The 13,180-nt window shown below is 59.0% G+C and overlaps 4 protein-coding genes across 4 annotated transcripts; 2 read left to right on the top strand and 2 right to left on the bottom strand.

Moving 5' to 3' along the window:
- Window positions 1-348: 348 nt before the first annotated feature.
- cps3 lies at window positions 349-2,781 on the top strand (the record flags this gene model as incomplete). Its single annotated transcript, XM_037321139.1, has 3 exons — window positions 349-574; window positions 1,011-1,048; window positions 1,279-2,781. The coding sequence occupies 3 exons, from the start codon at window positions 349-351 to the stop codon at window positions 2,779-2,781; spliced, it is 1,767 nt and encodes a 588-aa protein (XP_037179444.1).
- A 1,368-nt stretch (window positions 2,782-4,149) lies between these two features.
- Window positions 4,150-4,769, bottom strand: CGCA056_v005887 (Acyl carrier protein; the record flags this gene model as incomplete). The annotated part of the gene is made up of 3 exons (XM_037321138.1): window positions 4,150-4,196; window positions 4,273-4,402; window positions 4,524-4,769. 3 exons carry the CDS (start codon window positions 4,767-4,769, stop codon window positions 4,150-4,152), a joined length of 423 nt encoding a protein of 140 aa, XP_037179439.1.
- Window positions 4,770-5,457: 688 nt separating this feature from the next.
- On the top strand, window positions 5,458-6,374 carry CGCA056_v005886 (NADH-ubiquinone oxidoreductase 23 kDa subunit; the record flags this gene model as incomplete). The annotated part of the gene is made up of 2 exons (XM_037321137.1): window positions 5,458-5,766; window positions 6,006-6,374. The coding sequence occupies 2 exons, from the start codon at window positions 5,458-5,460 to the stop codon at window positions 6,372-6,374; spliced, it is 678 nt and encodes a 225-aa protein (XP_037179438.1).
- A 609-nt stretch (window positions 6,375-6,983) lies between these two features.
- On the bottom strand, window positions 6,984-8,908 carry CGCA056_v005885 (uncharacterized protein; the record flags this gene model as incomplete). The annotated part of the gene is made up of 2 exons (XM_037321136.1): window positions 6,984-8,683; window positions 8,770-8,908. The coding sequence occupies 2 exons, from the start codon at window positions 8,906-8,908 to the stop codon at window positions 6,984-6,986; spliced, it is 1,839 nt and encodes a 612-aa protein (XP_037179437.1).
- Between the last annotated feature and the right edge of the window lie 4,272 nt (window positions 8,909-13,180).

Genomic DNA, 13,180 nt, shown 5'->3' with positions numbered 1-13,180 from the left:
GTCGGTTCGCCTTCGTCCCTTCAAGCAGGACAACAGCTCAGCGCCAGTCAGTTGAGTGCGTGTCCAGCGTCGTTCCACTACCAATCTGCCCGGCCACAGCGCTGTCCGCCCGCTATCACCAGCGCTGGACCGACCCCCTCCCCTCCCCCGGGCGCCACCACCTGCTGCTGCTACAGGGCGTCCACTCCACTTTTCCCCTCTCGTCCCGCCTGGGCAGCCCGCGACTTTTCAACCGGTGCCTCGTCCAACCTTTCCTCCACCATAACCACCACCGCCGCCGCTCTCTTCCCTCCTCCACATCATCGTCGTCGTCGTCGTTGTCGTCGTCGTCCATCTCCTCCCCCCAAGATGCCCTCGACCAACGGCTCCGACTATCGCCATGCGCGCAATGGCAGCCTCAACCTCCAACACCAGCAGCAACAGCCACAGCAGCAGCAGCAGCAGCAGCAAACACAATCCCAGAATGGCCACTCCAGCCCCATGATGAGCCCGATGCCGTCAGTCGCGTCCCCCGCTGCCGGCTCTGCCGCTGTCGCCGCCGCTCACAGGTTTGACGGCCCGCGCAGCCCACCCAGTATGTCACCGCTCTCTTTCGTCCTCACTCTCTTTTCGTCTCTGTCTAGGTTGTTGGTGACGATGTCGGCGTTGGTGTCGGTATATGGCACGGTGCATTCATTGTCTGCAAACGTCGACGACGGCTCACGATACCCTCGCCCTCTAAATCGACCCTCCGCGATGCCAGCCAGCTGTCTCGTCATTCAATGCCGCCGCCCCCGTCTCGCTTCCTCTGCAACACGTCGCACCGCACCCGTCCTTGAGCAACATTCCTCCCCTCCCCCGCCTGCGTCAATCTCTCTCTCAGTCTTTATCTCTGTCTATCTGTCTCTCTTCTCTGTCCATGGCTGACCTGTCTCGCCTCTGCCCTACAGACACCTCCCACGTCCCATGCAAATTCTTTCGTCAAGGCGCCTGCCAGGCCGGCAATGCCTGTCCGTTTTCTCACGATCTAGGGGCTGCCGCCGAGAACATCTGCAAATACTTTGCAAAGGTGCGTTGCGCTGCGTTGCCTCCTCCCGACGAGCGGAAAACATCGCGAAATGTCGCCCATGCGCCCCCTCACCCCCCCAGCCCCTCCTACCTCCGCAATCTCGCTCTGCCCCTCGGTCACACAGACCATTCTCCTGCCTCTACGCCCGTGCCCGCCATCTCGGCGACATGTCACATTCAATCACCCATGTCTTCCGTCTTCCACCGTCGCCATTCTAACCGTCGTCGCAGGGCAATTGCAAGTTCGGTCCGAAATGCGCCAATATCCACGTTCTTCCCGACGGCCGCCGCATCAACTACGGCAAGAATGGCGTCACCATCGGCACTTCTCCCATAAACCTCGGCGGCCGAATCAACCCCACCTCCGCTGCCGGATACCACCCGACGAGCGCCCTCACCTCGGGTCTCTACCGCGAGGGCGCCCCCTCGTACGGCTCCGCCTTTCCCTACGGTGACGAACGGCAGCACCAGCTGGGCCGCCAGCCCAGCGTCGAGAATGGCCTGCCCACCATCGACACCACCTACTCCCACCCCGGTTCGAACTACGGCTCCCCGCGCGACGACGAAGCATCCCGATTCGGCCTCGGCCTCTCGCCCATCAACGCCAAGGGCTTGTCCGTCCTCGATGCGCCCCTGCCCGCCTCCTTCGATTCCCAGGGCATCTCCAACGCCGCCCTCTTCCCCGGCGGTCCTTGGCCCTCGTCCGTCCCGTCAAAGTTCGGCCTCGAGTCCCCCTCCCCCTCGCTGAACAATGCCAAGGATTCCCGAACCTCCGAGACGCTTAAGATGCTGCACACCTCTGCATTCGGTGGAAGCGAATACCTGGCCGCCGCCAACGTCACTGCATCCAGCAGTCCCCCCAGCCAGCCCATGTCCGGCGAGGAGTACTACGGAAAGCGGGCCATGCACTCGAGCCGCTACGCGAAGCCCAAGATGCTCAGCGCGAGCATGCCGAAAACGACCGTCGACCACGATTGGGAGGCCGAGTTCGCCTTCCTCGAGGAGGACTATGTGCCCCAGAACCTGCAGGATCTGTTGACCCCTGCCGAGAAGGCCCGCCGGGGCTCCCTCCGGACTATCGATGGCGAGCCCGGAAGCGAGAATGCGACCAAGTTCGGTAGCCCCATCACCGGAGCCAGCCCGAGCCGCTGGGGGCCTCTGTTCCAGCGCCAGAAGGAGGAGGAGCTCCACAAGCATGGCCCCTCGGCCTTTGGGCACGTCGGCAGCCCCCTGCGCAACTCCATTCTTTCCAACGAGATGGGCAACGGCAGCCTGTCCTCTCGCCCCATTGGATCTCGTGCCGGTAGCGAGTCCATGTCTGCGCTGACCCAGCAGCTGCAGCGAACCCGTCTGGGCGACGACGGCAGCGCCAGCCCGCACCTGCACCCCTTGGCGGCCACCGGCCGGGGCCCCAGCAACGGTGCCGGCCCCATCGGAAAGGAGCGGGAGCGGGTCATGGAGCGCCATGTCTCGAGCGGGTCCATCAGCTCTTCCGTCACCGGGCGGTACACGACCCCGATCGACGAGGAGGACCCCGCATTTGTGTTCAACATGGAGGAAGAGGAGGATCAATCCTCCTCCAGGCTTCGCAAGCGGGGCTCTGCGGGGTTCGGCATCGGAGGTGGATGGAGCTACGCTAACGCTCTCTCCGGCAAGAACGCTACCCCTACCTCTGGCCTCGCCAAGGAGCAGCGGGAACCCTCGGTCAGCGTCGAGACGGTCGGTGGACGTTGATGTGATACTTTCTCCAAAAAGGACGGTGACAACAACACCCGGGAGAAAGGCATAGCGACGGATGGAACACCATCCTACTCGGTGGCTCCCCGGGTCTGCTCTCGACTCTTCCACACCCTGACGACACTCTACGACTCAAATTTCAGCCACGACTTTCATAGCATGCATTGGCATAAAAAATCGCCATCGGAAAACGAAAATAACCGGTCTTCAAAAATCAAGGGACATAGCAAGGGATCGAAATCTACGGGGTGGCTGTTTACACAACAACAGGGCAGGGAGTTTGCTGGAGTTTTATCGTCTCTTTATCCCCCTCCTTTTCCTTCTTCTAGGCTTACACGGATTGGATCTTGGAGGTTGTAATAGGTTGGACGTGCCCGGCGGCAGTAGCTCTGCGTCGGGCCGTTCTGCTTTCGCTCGTTACTAAAATCTAAAATGGAGGATATATTGGCTCTGTCTGGTTGGAAGCATAACCTCCAAGCCCAGGTCGAGACTGGGGTTCTAGGATATGTCTTCAGGGAATGAATGTGTAGGGAGGCTGTAAATTCTCGCTTTGACGTGGGGAATGGGGAGGTTAAAATAAGATGACGGAGGGTTAGGCTAGGTTGGCACATGCATTTGCGAGTCTCTTTTTTTTTCTTGGATTTTCTGAAAGTGGAATAGAACATGGCCAGCGTCTACTTGTCACGGGTCGGCAGGCTGCGTGACTCGGCACCGCATTAGAGACGTTTGGAACAGGAAAAGCTGATACCACCGTCTAATTATCGTCCACTATATACAAAAGCTGTTGTCGTTGTATCTTATCAGATTGGTTTCACCTAGCGAATTAGTAGTGATCCATGCCCATTCTTGGGACTCCAGGAAATGTTCGTCACGAAACGTAGATATCCCTCGGCTTGCCCAAGTGACCAATCCCGAACATTCCCGATCAGACTTGGAGAGATAACACCGAACATGAAGGACAGCTGCGCCTTGTGTGCAGGACAGACAAATCACTAGGGCTCCCAATGTTGACGAACAAAATCTATACACTAGTACAAGGCCACGCGGGCGGGCTCCAGACATGGTCAAACATGCAGAGCAGCGTCGCATTGCCATTCGAGGCGCGGGGGAAGCGCCGCGTTATGGGCTACCATACCGAACCGTCCACCCCATCGCGGCCAAAATAAAGCCCTCCGGCTCTCTTTTCCCTTCGTCCCTTCATAAGCTGAAAGAGCCACAGACGCCGCATCTCTCTCATGTAAGTTACCCCCCTCCCGGTTCTACGTTGCGAGTGGCGATGTCGATGTCGGGGGCAGGGCTAAAATTGTACAGACCGCCGGGGAGACGGGTTTAGCGGAGAAGAGTGATCATTTTTTTGGTTTGCATTTAGTGAGCATCGGGTTGGCTGAGGATGTACTCGACGGCCTTGTCGACTGTTTCGGCGGGGTTAGTATATTCCTCCTAATGGATGCCAGCTGCGGCAGCAACAAGGGATGTGGTGCTACGAACTTGAGTGGATGGTGTCGGCGTCCTTGTCGGGGATCTCGATGCTGAACTCCTCCTCAATGGCCATGACGACCTCGACGGTGTCCAAGCTGTCGAGACCGAGGTCGTTGGCGAAGTGGGCAGTGGACTTGATCTGTGCAAAGGCAAGAATGCGTATCAGCTCTGTGTCTTGAAGCTCCCGTGCGACCCAATTGGGTCGGTCTTGACGGGTGGTGGTGGTGATGAAGGTGGTGATGGCGGGAGGGGCAACGTACGTTGGCAGGGTCGTTGACCTTGTCGAAGCCCTGGAGCAGAGCAAAGATGCGGCCCTCAACCTCGTCCTTGTTCAGGCCGGTGGCGGCAGAGTAGAAGCGGACGGAGACGGCCTTGGGGGCGGCGCGGGCGAAGGCGGCACGGGGCGCGACGAGAGAGCTGCGGGCGAGGGGAGCGGACTGCTGGACGGCGGGACGGATGGCGCGCGAGGCGGCGGCCGCGGAACGGAGGACTGCTGTGCGGAACATGGCTGTGGTTTGTGGTCGAGGGAGACGGACGGGTCGAGGAAGGCGAAGCTTTGCGGGAGCTCTGACGTCGGGTTGGGGGGATGCGAGATGGTTCGTTCGGGGGTGGCAGCTAGGCTTGTCTGATGAGAGCTCTGGGGGTGGTGGAGGAGGTCATTGCCATGATGATAAATTTCTCGTCACCCCGAGGCGTTCCCTGGCTAGCTCCAATCAAGGCCACGTGACTGATCATGTGATGAGACTGAAATCGTGAATCTACGCGATGGTCGTTTCTCGCAAGGCTTTGAAGAGTGCGAAACTCGATAGTGATGATTTGATGCCATCAATATTCCGATGCAAATTTTCGAGACCAATTCAGCAGCAGGCGTCGGTCGCCACTGGCTTCATCATCATGATGCTTCCTTCCTTCCGACATGGCAGATGGTCGGAAGCCACGTGACCCGCCTCCAGCCAATCAATTCCCGCCCTTTGTAATCCCGCACCAAAGCTCGTCCCCCCCAGGCCAGTGCCGGGCAAATGTCCCAGTAAACGTCAAGCTCAACACCCGAACAACCGCAACTCCCTCAATTGCACGTCGCCTCCCGACACCCCGCGATCCTCGATCAACCCCCCTCCGACCTGCCGCCTGCCCGGTCAATTGGAGCCGTCGCACATCCTCCACGTCGAATCGAGAATCACACAGTCTCCGACAATGCCTCCCGCGGCGCAGCTTCCCGTCACAATGTTCCTCGCAGCGTCGAGGCCGGCCACGAGAAACTCGTCGGCCGTCCTGGTCAACCGCCTCATGGCCGCCAACGCCGTCCGCAACTATGCCACCCCCGCTGGCCCCCCGCCGACGAACTTCCGCCAGAAGAGATTCGAGACGTGGGACGAGGACAAGGAGTCCACCCTCAACAAGATGGGCAGATTTTTCCTGCTGTCCGAGATGGCAAGGGGAATGTACGTGCTCATGGAGCAGTTCTTCCGCCCGCCCTACACCATTTACTATCCCTTTGAGAAGGTGGGTCGACTTCTTGTTTCTTTTGGTTTGGAAGGGCGTTGGAAGTATTCGGGCGCGGGAAATGACGGGACGAGATGGAAATGCGGAAGGGAGCCACGGAACAGTAGCCGGGGCCGGAATTGACCTCGTTGCAACACTCGACAGTCAGGAAGTTGTGAAGGACAAAGGGGAGAGCGTTTGAGCAACGAAGAGGCGGAATCAAAATATCGCGAAGCATCGAAACTAACATCAACCCCCAGGGCCCCATCTCCCCCCGCTTCCGTGGCGAGCACGCCCTCCGCCGCTACCCGTCCGGCGAGGAGCGCTGCATCGCCTGCAAGCTCTGCGAAGCCATCTGCCCCGCCCAGGCCATCACCATCGAGGCCGAGGAGCGTGCCGACGGCTCCCGCCGCACCACCCGTTACGACATCGACATGACCAAGTGCATCTACTGCGGCTTCTGCCAGGAGTCGTGCCCCGTCGACGCCATCGTCGAGTCCCCCAACGCCGAGTACGCCACCGAGACCCGCGAGGAGCTGCTGTACAACAAGGAGAAGCTGCTGTCGAACGGCGACAAGTGGGAGCCTGAGCTGGCCGCCGTCATCCGTGCCGACGCCCCCTACAGATAAAATGAATCAATTGGCATGGGAGTCTTGGGGAGGAAACGAGCATCATTTTTCTTTGCGGGTTAATGCTTGAGAGGGACATGAGCAGAAAGAGAGCGGCGCAGAGCAACAGAAGGGGCGGCGTCTGCGGCGGCAGCAACAGCGGTGGCGAGGCTCTGGCGTGCTGTGTATGTGTACTACAGACAGGTCGGGATCTTTTAGACTTGTGTAAATATCTCGCGAAAAGCAACCTTTTCTTTGTCCGTTGCAACGCTGTGTCCCGTCTCGCTGTCTGGTGTGATGAGAGGACAAATATGAGCATATGTGGCAGTAAGTGGCAACACCTTTTGCGCCGGATCATTGCGGGCGGAATCACAGTTACGCTTGCATGTGGAAGATTCAACGTGGGAAGATTATAATTAATGTGTCTTACACATAGCCACGGCTGATGATCACACTCGCGGGTGTTAGCCATGTAGAGGGCATATCCAGCCAACGCCTTGCTTAAATCAAGCCTAACCACCCCATACATTTTTGACGCAGCGCTACCATGAATCCAGAGTCTCGTCAAAATCACCACATTTTTCTTCGTCATCATGGTCCATCAGAACCTGTCAAAGCCATAAAAACGCCCTAGAAACTCTTTTCCCACGCTCCCCACCAGATACCCATATTGGCGGCAATGACGAGATCCAGCATCTTTAACCCTTCCGGATAAACAATCAGCTTGCCCAGCTTGGCCCTCTTTCCGCGGTTGCCACCGCCCGCCTTCTCCCGCCCGAGCCGGAGGTCGAACGGACTAGGCACGTCCTCGTCGTCGCTGTACTCGCCGGGCTTGCCAATGTTGAGCAGCTTGCTGAAGTGGCCGCTGAGCTGCTCCCGCTTGCCCTCCTGCTTGAACAGCTCCGTCGTCGGCAGGTTGAAGCGCAGCTCGCTGACGGGCGCCGAGTTGGAGGTGCCCGAGGGCGCGAGCGGGTTGCTTTGGCCGCCGCCGGCGCTGGGGAGGACGTGGCGGCACTTGACGCTGCGGCCGGCGTTGCCCGTGCGGAACTCGCAGCGGCCGTCCCACGGCGACACGAACACGTAGCCCCGGGGCCGCAGGCCGTGGCCCGGCTGGGTGATGATGGGGCCCGAGTCGCTGCCGTTGGAGGACATGGAGCCCGTGGAGTGCGCGCTCAGCTGGCGCGAGTGGCGGTTCGAGCGCGGGGGCGGGGGGCTGCCATACGGCTCGTCGACGACGCTGCTCGACCGCGAGCGCGAGTTGAACTTTTCGCGGATGTTGGTCGTCCAGGATTTCGCGTAGGCCATCACGACCTGCCTGTTGAAGCCGCCTTCGGAGGGGGGCTGTTGCATCTGCATCTGCTGCTGCAGCATCTGCTGCTGGGCATGCCAGTTGAGGGCGTCCTCCGAGTTGGCAAAGGGCGGAGGCGCGACGGAGGAGGTGGAGGCGCGGGGCATGTCGAGGCTCTGGCGGAGGGGCATGTGGCGGAACTTTGCGTAGCCGGACGACTCGATGCGGATGCTGATGGGGGGCTGGGGGGCGTTGGCGCGGCGGCGGTCGTGGGCGGAGAGGCCGGCGGAGTCGAAGGAGAAGTACTCGTAGTCCTCGCCCGAGTCCTCGAGCTGGTGGGAGGAGACGCGGCCAATGTTCCACTGGTTGCCGGTGCTCGGGTCGCGGCGGATGAGGGAGAGGGTGAAGGGCACGGCGGTGGTGTTGTGGAAGCGGTTCGGCGACGGGGAGCGGGAGAGCTGGCGGACGTGGTGCTGGTGAGGCGTGGATGTCGACTCGCGCGAGTTCGAGCGGTAGGATGGCTCCTGGGGCATGCGCGAGGGTGACCCCGACGGCGACGGGCGGAAGGTGTCTGAGGGGTAGAGGACGTCGTGGTGATCCGGGGCCGGGGTCGGGATGGCTCGGGGGCCGACGGGTTTGCGGACCGGAGCCGGGGGTGAGTAGGACAGGGGCCGCGGAGGCAGATCCGGGCGGGCGTCGGGGAGGTCATCGGGGCGGAACTGGTCGTAGGCGGTGCCGTAGCCGCCGGCGGCGGGGTGGGATCCGGGGAGGGGGTAGGATCGGGCGGGCTCGGCAGGTGGCGAGGGGACTTTTGCGGTGGAGGGCAGGGGTTTGCGGCGGATCTGGTTGGCGCTGCGGGTGCTGTCGATGCTGGACCTGGGCGTGTCTGGGTTGCGGAGGTGTTGTTGAGGCTGCTGGTGGCCGACCTCGTACGGTCGGTTTCCCTCTCCGGGGAGCTCGAGGTGGATGTAGTAGAAGGAGTTTGCGACGTCTTCGCTGGTGACGTTTTTGAGGTGTGGTTTTGACGTGGTGAGAATCACGTCTGGGCGGGGGGTTAGTTGCGCTCATGAGACTTTTGTTTTGAGATGCAAATGCAAAGAAGAGTGAACATGCTAGATTAAAACATACCTCTGGTTCCCGGCACGCGTGAAATGTAGAGAGTTAACGGTTCCTGGCGCTCGCCGGCTGGGTTGTGAGGGTATTGGGGCGGGTTGGCGGCCAGGTAGTTGAGCGAGGCCAGAGACCTCGCCTCGATCTGGGTGGCCATTCTGAAGAGGGATGAATTCTCCGCAGAGCCAGACGGGAGGGATGTGGGCGGGTTTTGTTCTTGGGTGAACAGTGTGACGGAGTGCAGGTCGAGAGGATGAGCTGAGATGTGGTGGTGGTGGTGGTGGTGTGTGTAAGTGCGCGCGTACGTATGCAAGCAGGGCGTGCGTGTTGGATTGTATTGTATTGTATTGTATTGTCTGGTGGTGTTGGTGTGTGAGTGAGTGAGTGGTTGAAAAGGGTGGCTGAGCCAAGACGAGGAGGTGATGAGAGGCGGGAGCGTTCACAGCCCACTCCAAATTATCTCTGCCCAAGGTCCTAACCACAAGGCACAGGGCACAGGGAACAATTAGGCGGCACCTCAGCTCCCAAGTGCCGCGAAACGGGCCCAGCGGCGGCGGGGGTGGACGTGGACGTGGACTGCTGAGGGCGGAGACGGGTGGCCGGGGTGACCAGGGAGCTCGCGCTGTCACCGTCACAGGTCGCGAGCTGGTGTGGGCCGGAGCCGTCTAGAGTTTGCGATGATGATGGAGGTCCGGATACCGGTACCTGAGGAGAATTAGAGGGAGAAAAAGAAATGCCGGCGTGGTTGGGCGATCTGAGTAAGAGGTGATCGACGCTGCAGACGGCTCGGGTGGTTGGGGGCGTGTGCGTTTGGGAAAAGTTGAAACGACAGACGACGACGACGACGGACTGGATGAGAAAATCGACGAATGCACAACGTACTCGCGAGACTGTCCGTATTCGATTCGTTGGTATTCGCGTGTGTGTATGTATGTGTATATGTGGGTGGGTGTGTGCCTGAGAAGAGTGTGTGTGCTGCGTATTCCGTGCCTGGAAAAAATGACACCACAGTCTTGGGACGAGCGGGTTGGCTGGTTGGTTCGTTTTGCTGGTGATGAGGCGTCCGAGGCGACGCAGGGCGCGGGAACCACGGACGGGAGGGATTGGATGAGGTCAGAGTCGAGGCTCAGAAGAGAAGAAGAAAAAAAAAAAAAAAAAAAAAAAAAAAAAAAAACAGGAAATTGGAACTTGGTGCCTGGTAGTTGTTTTCTTGTGTTTGTTTGTTTCGTTCTTTGCCGTCCTTCCCTAGTCTCCCAAGTGTGCTTTTGCGACTGAAAGCCGGGGTGTCGGCCTCTGTTTCTGGAGCGAGAATCCTTAGCTGGCCTGCTTGGATTCACTCGGCAACCGCTGCTGCTGCTGAAAATGATGAAGATGACCAGCTAGGCACGAAGGTAACTGATCGCAGTCGGTGGCTGAACAGGACACGGCAGGGTGTTTGTTCCAATGGCAAAAACGAGTCGTCAGCCGGCTGGGGCTGTGCTGTTCCGCGGAAGCAGTGAGCGGCGATTGCCATGCGAAGCAGCGAAACAACGAGAATCCTTCAACGGCGCTTTGTAGGGTTGACAAGAGAGGTGTCTACTTCTTCTGCCGGCTTCTCTTGTCTGCCGCTTTATTTTGGGACGGGAAATGTTTATGCAGCAGCAAGCAGACGGGCTTCGGGGACGGCGACGGCGGTGATGATAATTTAAAGGCGGGAGATGAGTGTGGGCGGCGCCTGGTCTTGGCGTCAAATTGGACACTGAGAAGAAAACTAACCCTCCCAGCCTGTTGCAATCTAACTCAACTCAACTCAACTCAAATCAAACAGAGGCACGGATTAGAGTCTAACTTGTCCTCGTCTTCGTCGCCGTCGTCTTCTCGTGTCTGACTGTGCACCAGACCTTTCTGCTTGCTGAGGTTGAGAAAAGGTTGCCGCCTGCAGGAGGGGCAGATCTAGAGCCGGGAGGATTTTCGTGTGAAGGAGGGGGCGGCCTATGCTATTTTTCGCATCCTTTTCTCTGCTGCATCTTGGTGACTGAGCGAAATGGGACGGAACGGAACCACGGAAGGGAAGGGATGGGGGCACGGGAGGTGACTGAGGGATGGATGGATGGATGGATGGATGGATGGGACGGGATGAGCTCGGGGCGACTGGATGATGCAGCGACAGCGACGGCGACAGCGACGCACATGCGGCAAGCAGCCCTGCCTGCATCGTACCATGTCGTGTTTGCGTGAGCTTCTCTCGGACTCCATCAGCTTCATCTGCCCCTCTGCCTGACTGGGCTGACGAGGCTGCGACCTCGCCGACTGGCCCTCGCGACTGTCTCGTTGTCTCGCTCCAGACGCTGGATGACGATGACTGGTCTCGGATTGCCCTTCGAGTCCCCTGGTATTCTATGCACTAATGCTCGAGACCCCTGGACATTGAAACAGACCCTGAAAGACCGGCTACAACGACGTCCAAAGGGATTGGTGCGTACGGACACACGCTGTCGCTACTGCATGGCCATGGCAGCTGAGTCCAGACATGCTGATATGGGTCGACAGCACGCACATGTCAACTGCCAAAGGGGATGGATGAATATTGGATTGGATTTTGGCCGCAGCGGGTAAGGCCAGGAGACGCCGAGCGCTGAGGGGCTCGAGGCTCGAGCTGTGGAAGGGGAACAGGGATGAAGCATTCACTGGGGGCCGACTTGGACGAATAAGCATATTCGCATGAAGATCAGAGTCGCCCCGAGAACATCCACCAGCCTCTTAGAGTTGGGGATAGACTTGCAGTCTCATCTTGCATAGAGTCAGTCGACAAAACACCTAGCCGGGAGCCCCTCGTCTCTCTCGATCGTCTCCTCGCTCTCGACACCAACTCACACATTGACGCCAGCCACGGAGAGAGAGACCTCTGCAACAGTGCAACAGAAACGAATAGAGACATCCCACCTCGACATCGACTGGCTCTTGGCCCCCTTCCACGTCAACTTCAAGGGTCCAGTGCCCGCTGTGGCGGCAAGTCGAACGCGGCACAGGGGCACACCCGCGCGTGCCGCAAGGCCCTGAGACGGGTATCCCAGGGACCCCGAAGTATGCAGTACTTACGATAGTACCTAAGTCTTGGTGGCACAGTCTTCATCACCAAAAGACAAGCGGCAGCTTAGCCACACTTGCGCCTCGCACAGGAGAAGCTGGCTTGGCTCGTACGAATGTACACTACTATGGTAATCCCCTGGAAGACACCCGCTTGCCTCGGAGTAAGACAGCAGCCCGTTCAGCGTGCCATGTCCTTGTCGAAGGCCAGCTGGCAGGTGGAAACTTTGAACCCAAGCCTCTGGGTTGAAAGCTTGGGTTCCCCGGCGGTGCCATGAGTGTGGCCAACACCCATTCACCCATTCTCGGCCTGCGACTGCCGCCCTCCCTAGCTCGTCGCCCACGCCAGCCGTCCTTCACACTCTTGCATCACCTGGGCGCATCACGGCCGTCGACGACGTTGACGATGATGTGTCGACGATGTCGAGATTAGCGACGGTGATGTCACGTCCCCAACCCGGATGCACATCAATGGAGCCGTCTGTGAGCTAGTTTTGTCTTTCCCTCTGTTCTATTTTCAATCATGTCAATCATCCAGGATCTTCATCCCTTACGACTCCCGAATCCTGCCATTTCACGCGATGAACACCTTCAGCACATGTACATGGTACTCTGTACAAAGGTTAATCGACGTCAGCTGGCTTTATGGGGTTCGTAATCCGGGAGGCTTGACGGCCGTGTGCCCATACTGCCGGACCCAGGTGACCCTCGCCGACGACCAGTCGGACATTTTGCACCGGGCGATCGGTCGCGCACACGGAGACTTCTGCACCCCAACGGCCGCCTCGGGTCCTCCGCATTCAAAAATTCCCGACATCACGGCGCGGCGCCAAGTCCGGTTTGCACTCAAGCCATGTTTCCGCCCGAAAGCATGGCCGCTCGGAATTCCACACCATCATCCGGCGGAAATACCTGCTCGAAGCGCCCTGAGTCGCTTCCTTTCCCCCAACGCGGATGTCGGCCGGACTTCCAATTTCATCGTCTCGCTGCCCCTTTGTTTGACACAGAGTGTTTCCTTACGTCATCTGGCCGGTCGTCGGCATATGGCCCCGTTTACAGGGCCGGACTACTCCGTCTTGTCATTGTTCAGTGTGTCCCTCGCTCGTCTGGTTTTTATTCAGGGGCAACAACGGTGAACCGAAAGCGAACTTTTAATCCTCAACACGTTATCTCATTGCAAACAATAGAGTGTTTATCGTTCCTTTTACGGTTAAAGGCTATTTGGACCATATCGCGCACTTCTTAGCGAGAGGCGTCAATCGGGTGGGATCCCGAGTGCTGGTCCTTGCTATCCCGGCAACTTCGCTACCACTGGTGGGAGAATATCACCCACGGCTAAGAGGCATCGTCACATCGTGGTCCG

The sequence above is a fragment of the Colletotrichum aenigma genome, assembly GCF_013390185.1.
Source record: "Colletotrichum aenigma strain Cg56 chromosome Unknown KSG_Cg56_contig04, whole genome shotgun sequence".
Lineage (NCBI taxonomy): Eukaryota > Fungi > Ascomycota > Sordariomycetes > Glomerellales > Glomerellaceae > Colletotrichum > Colletotrichum aenigma.
This window is presented reverse-complemented; position numbering and strand designations above follow the sequence as displayed.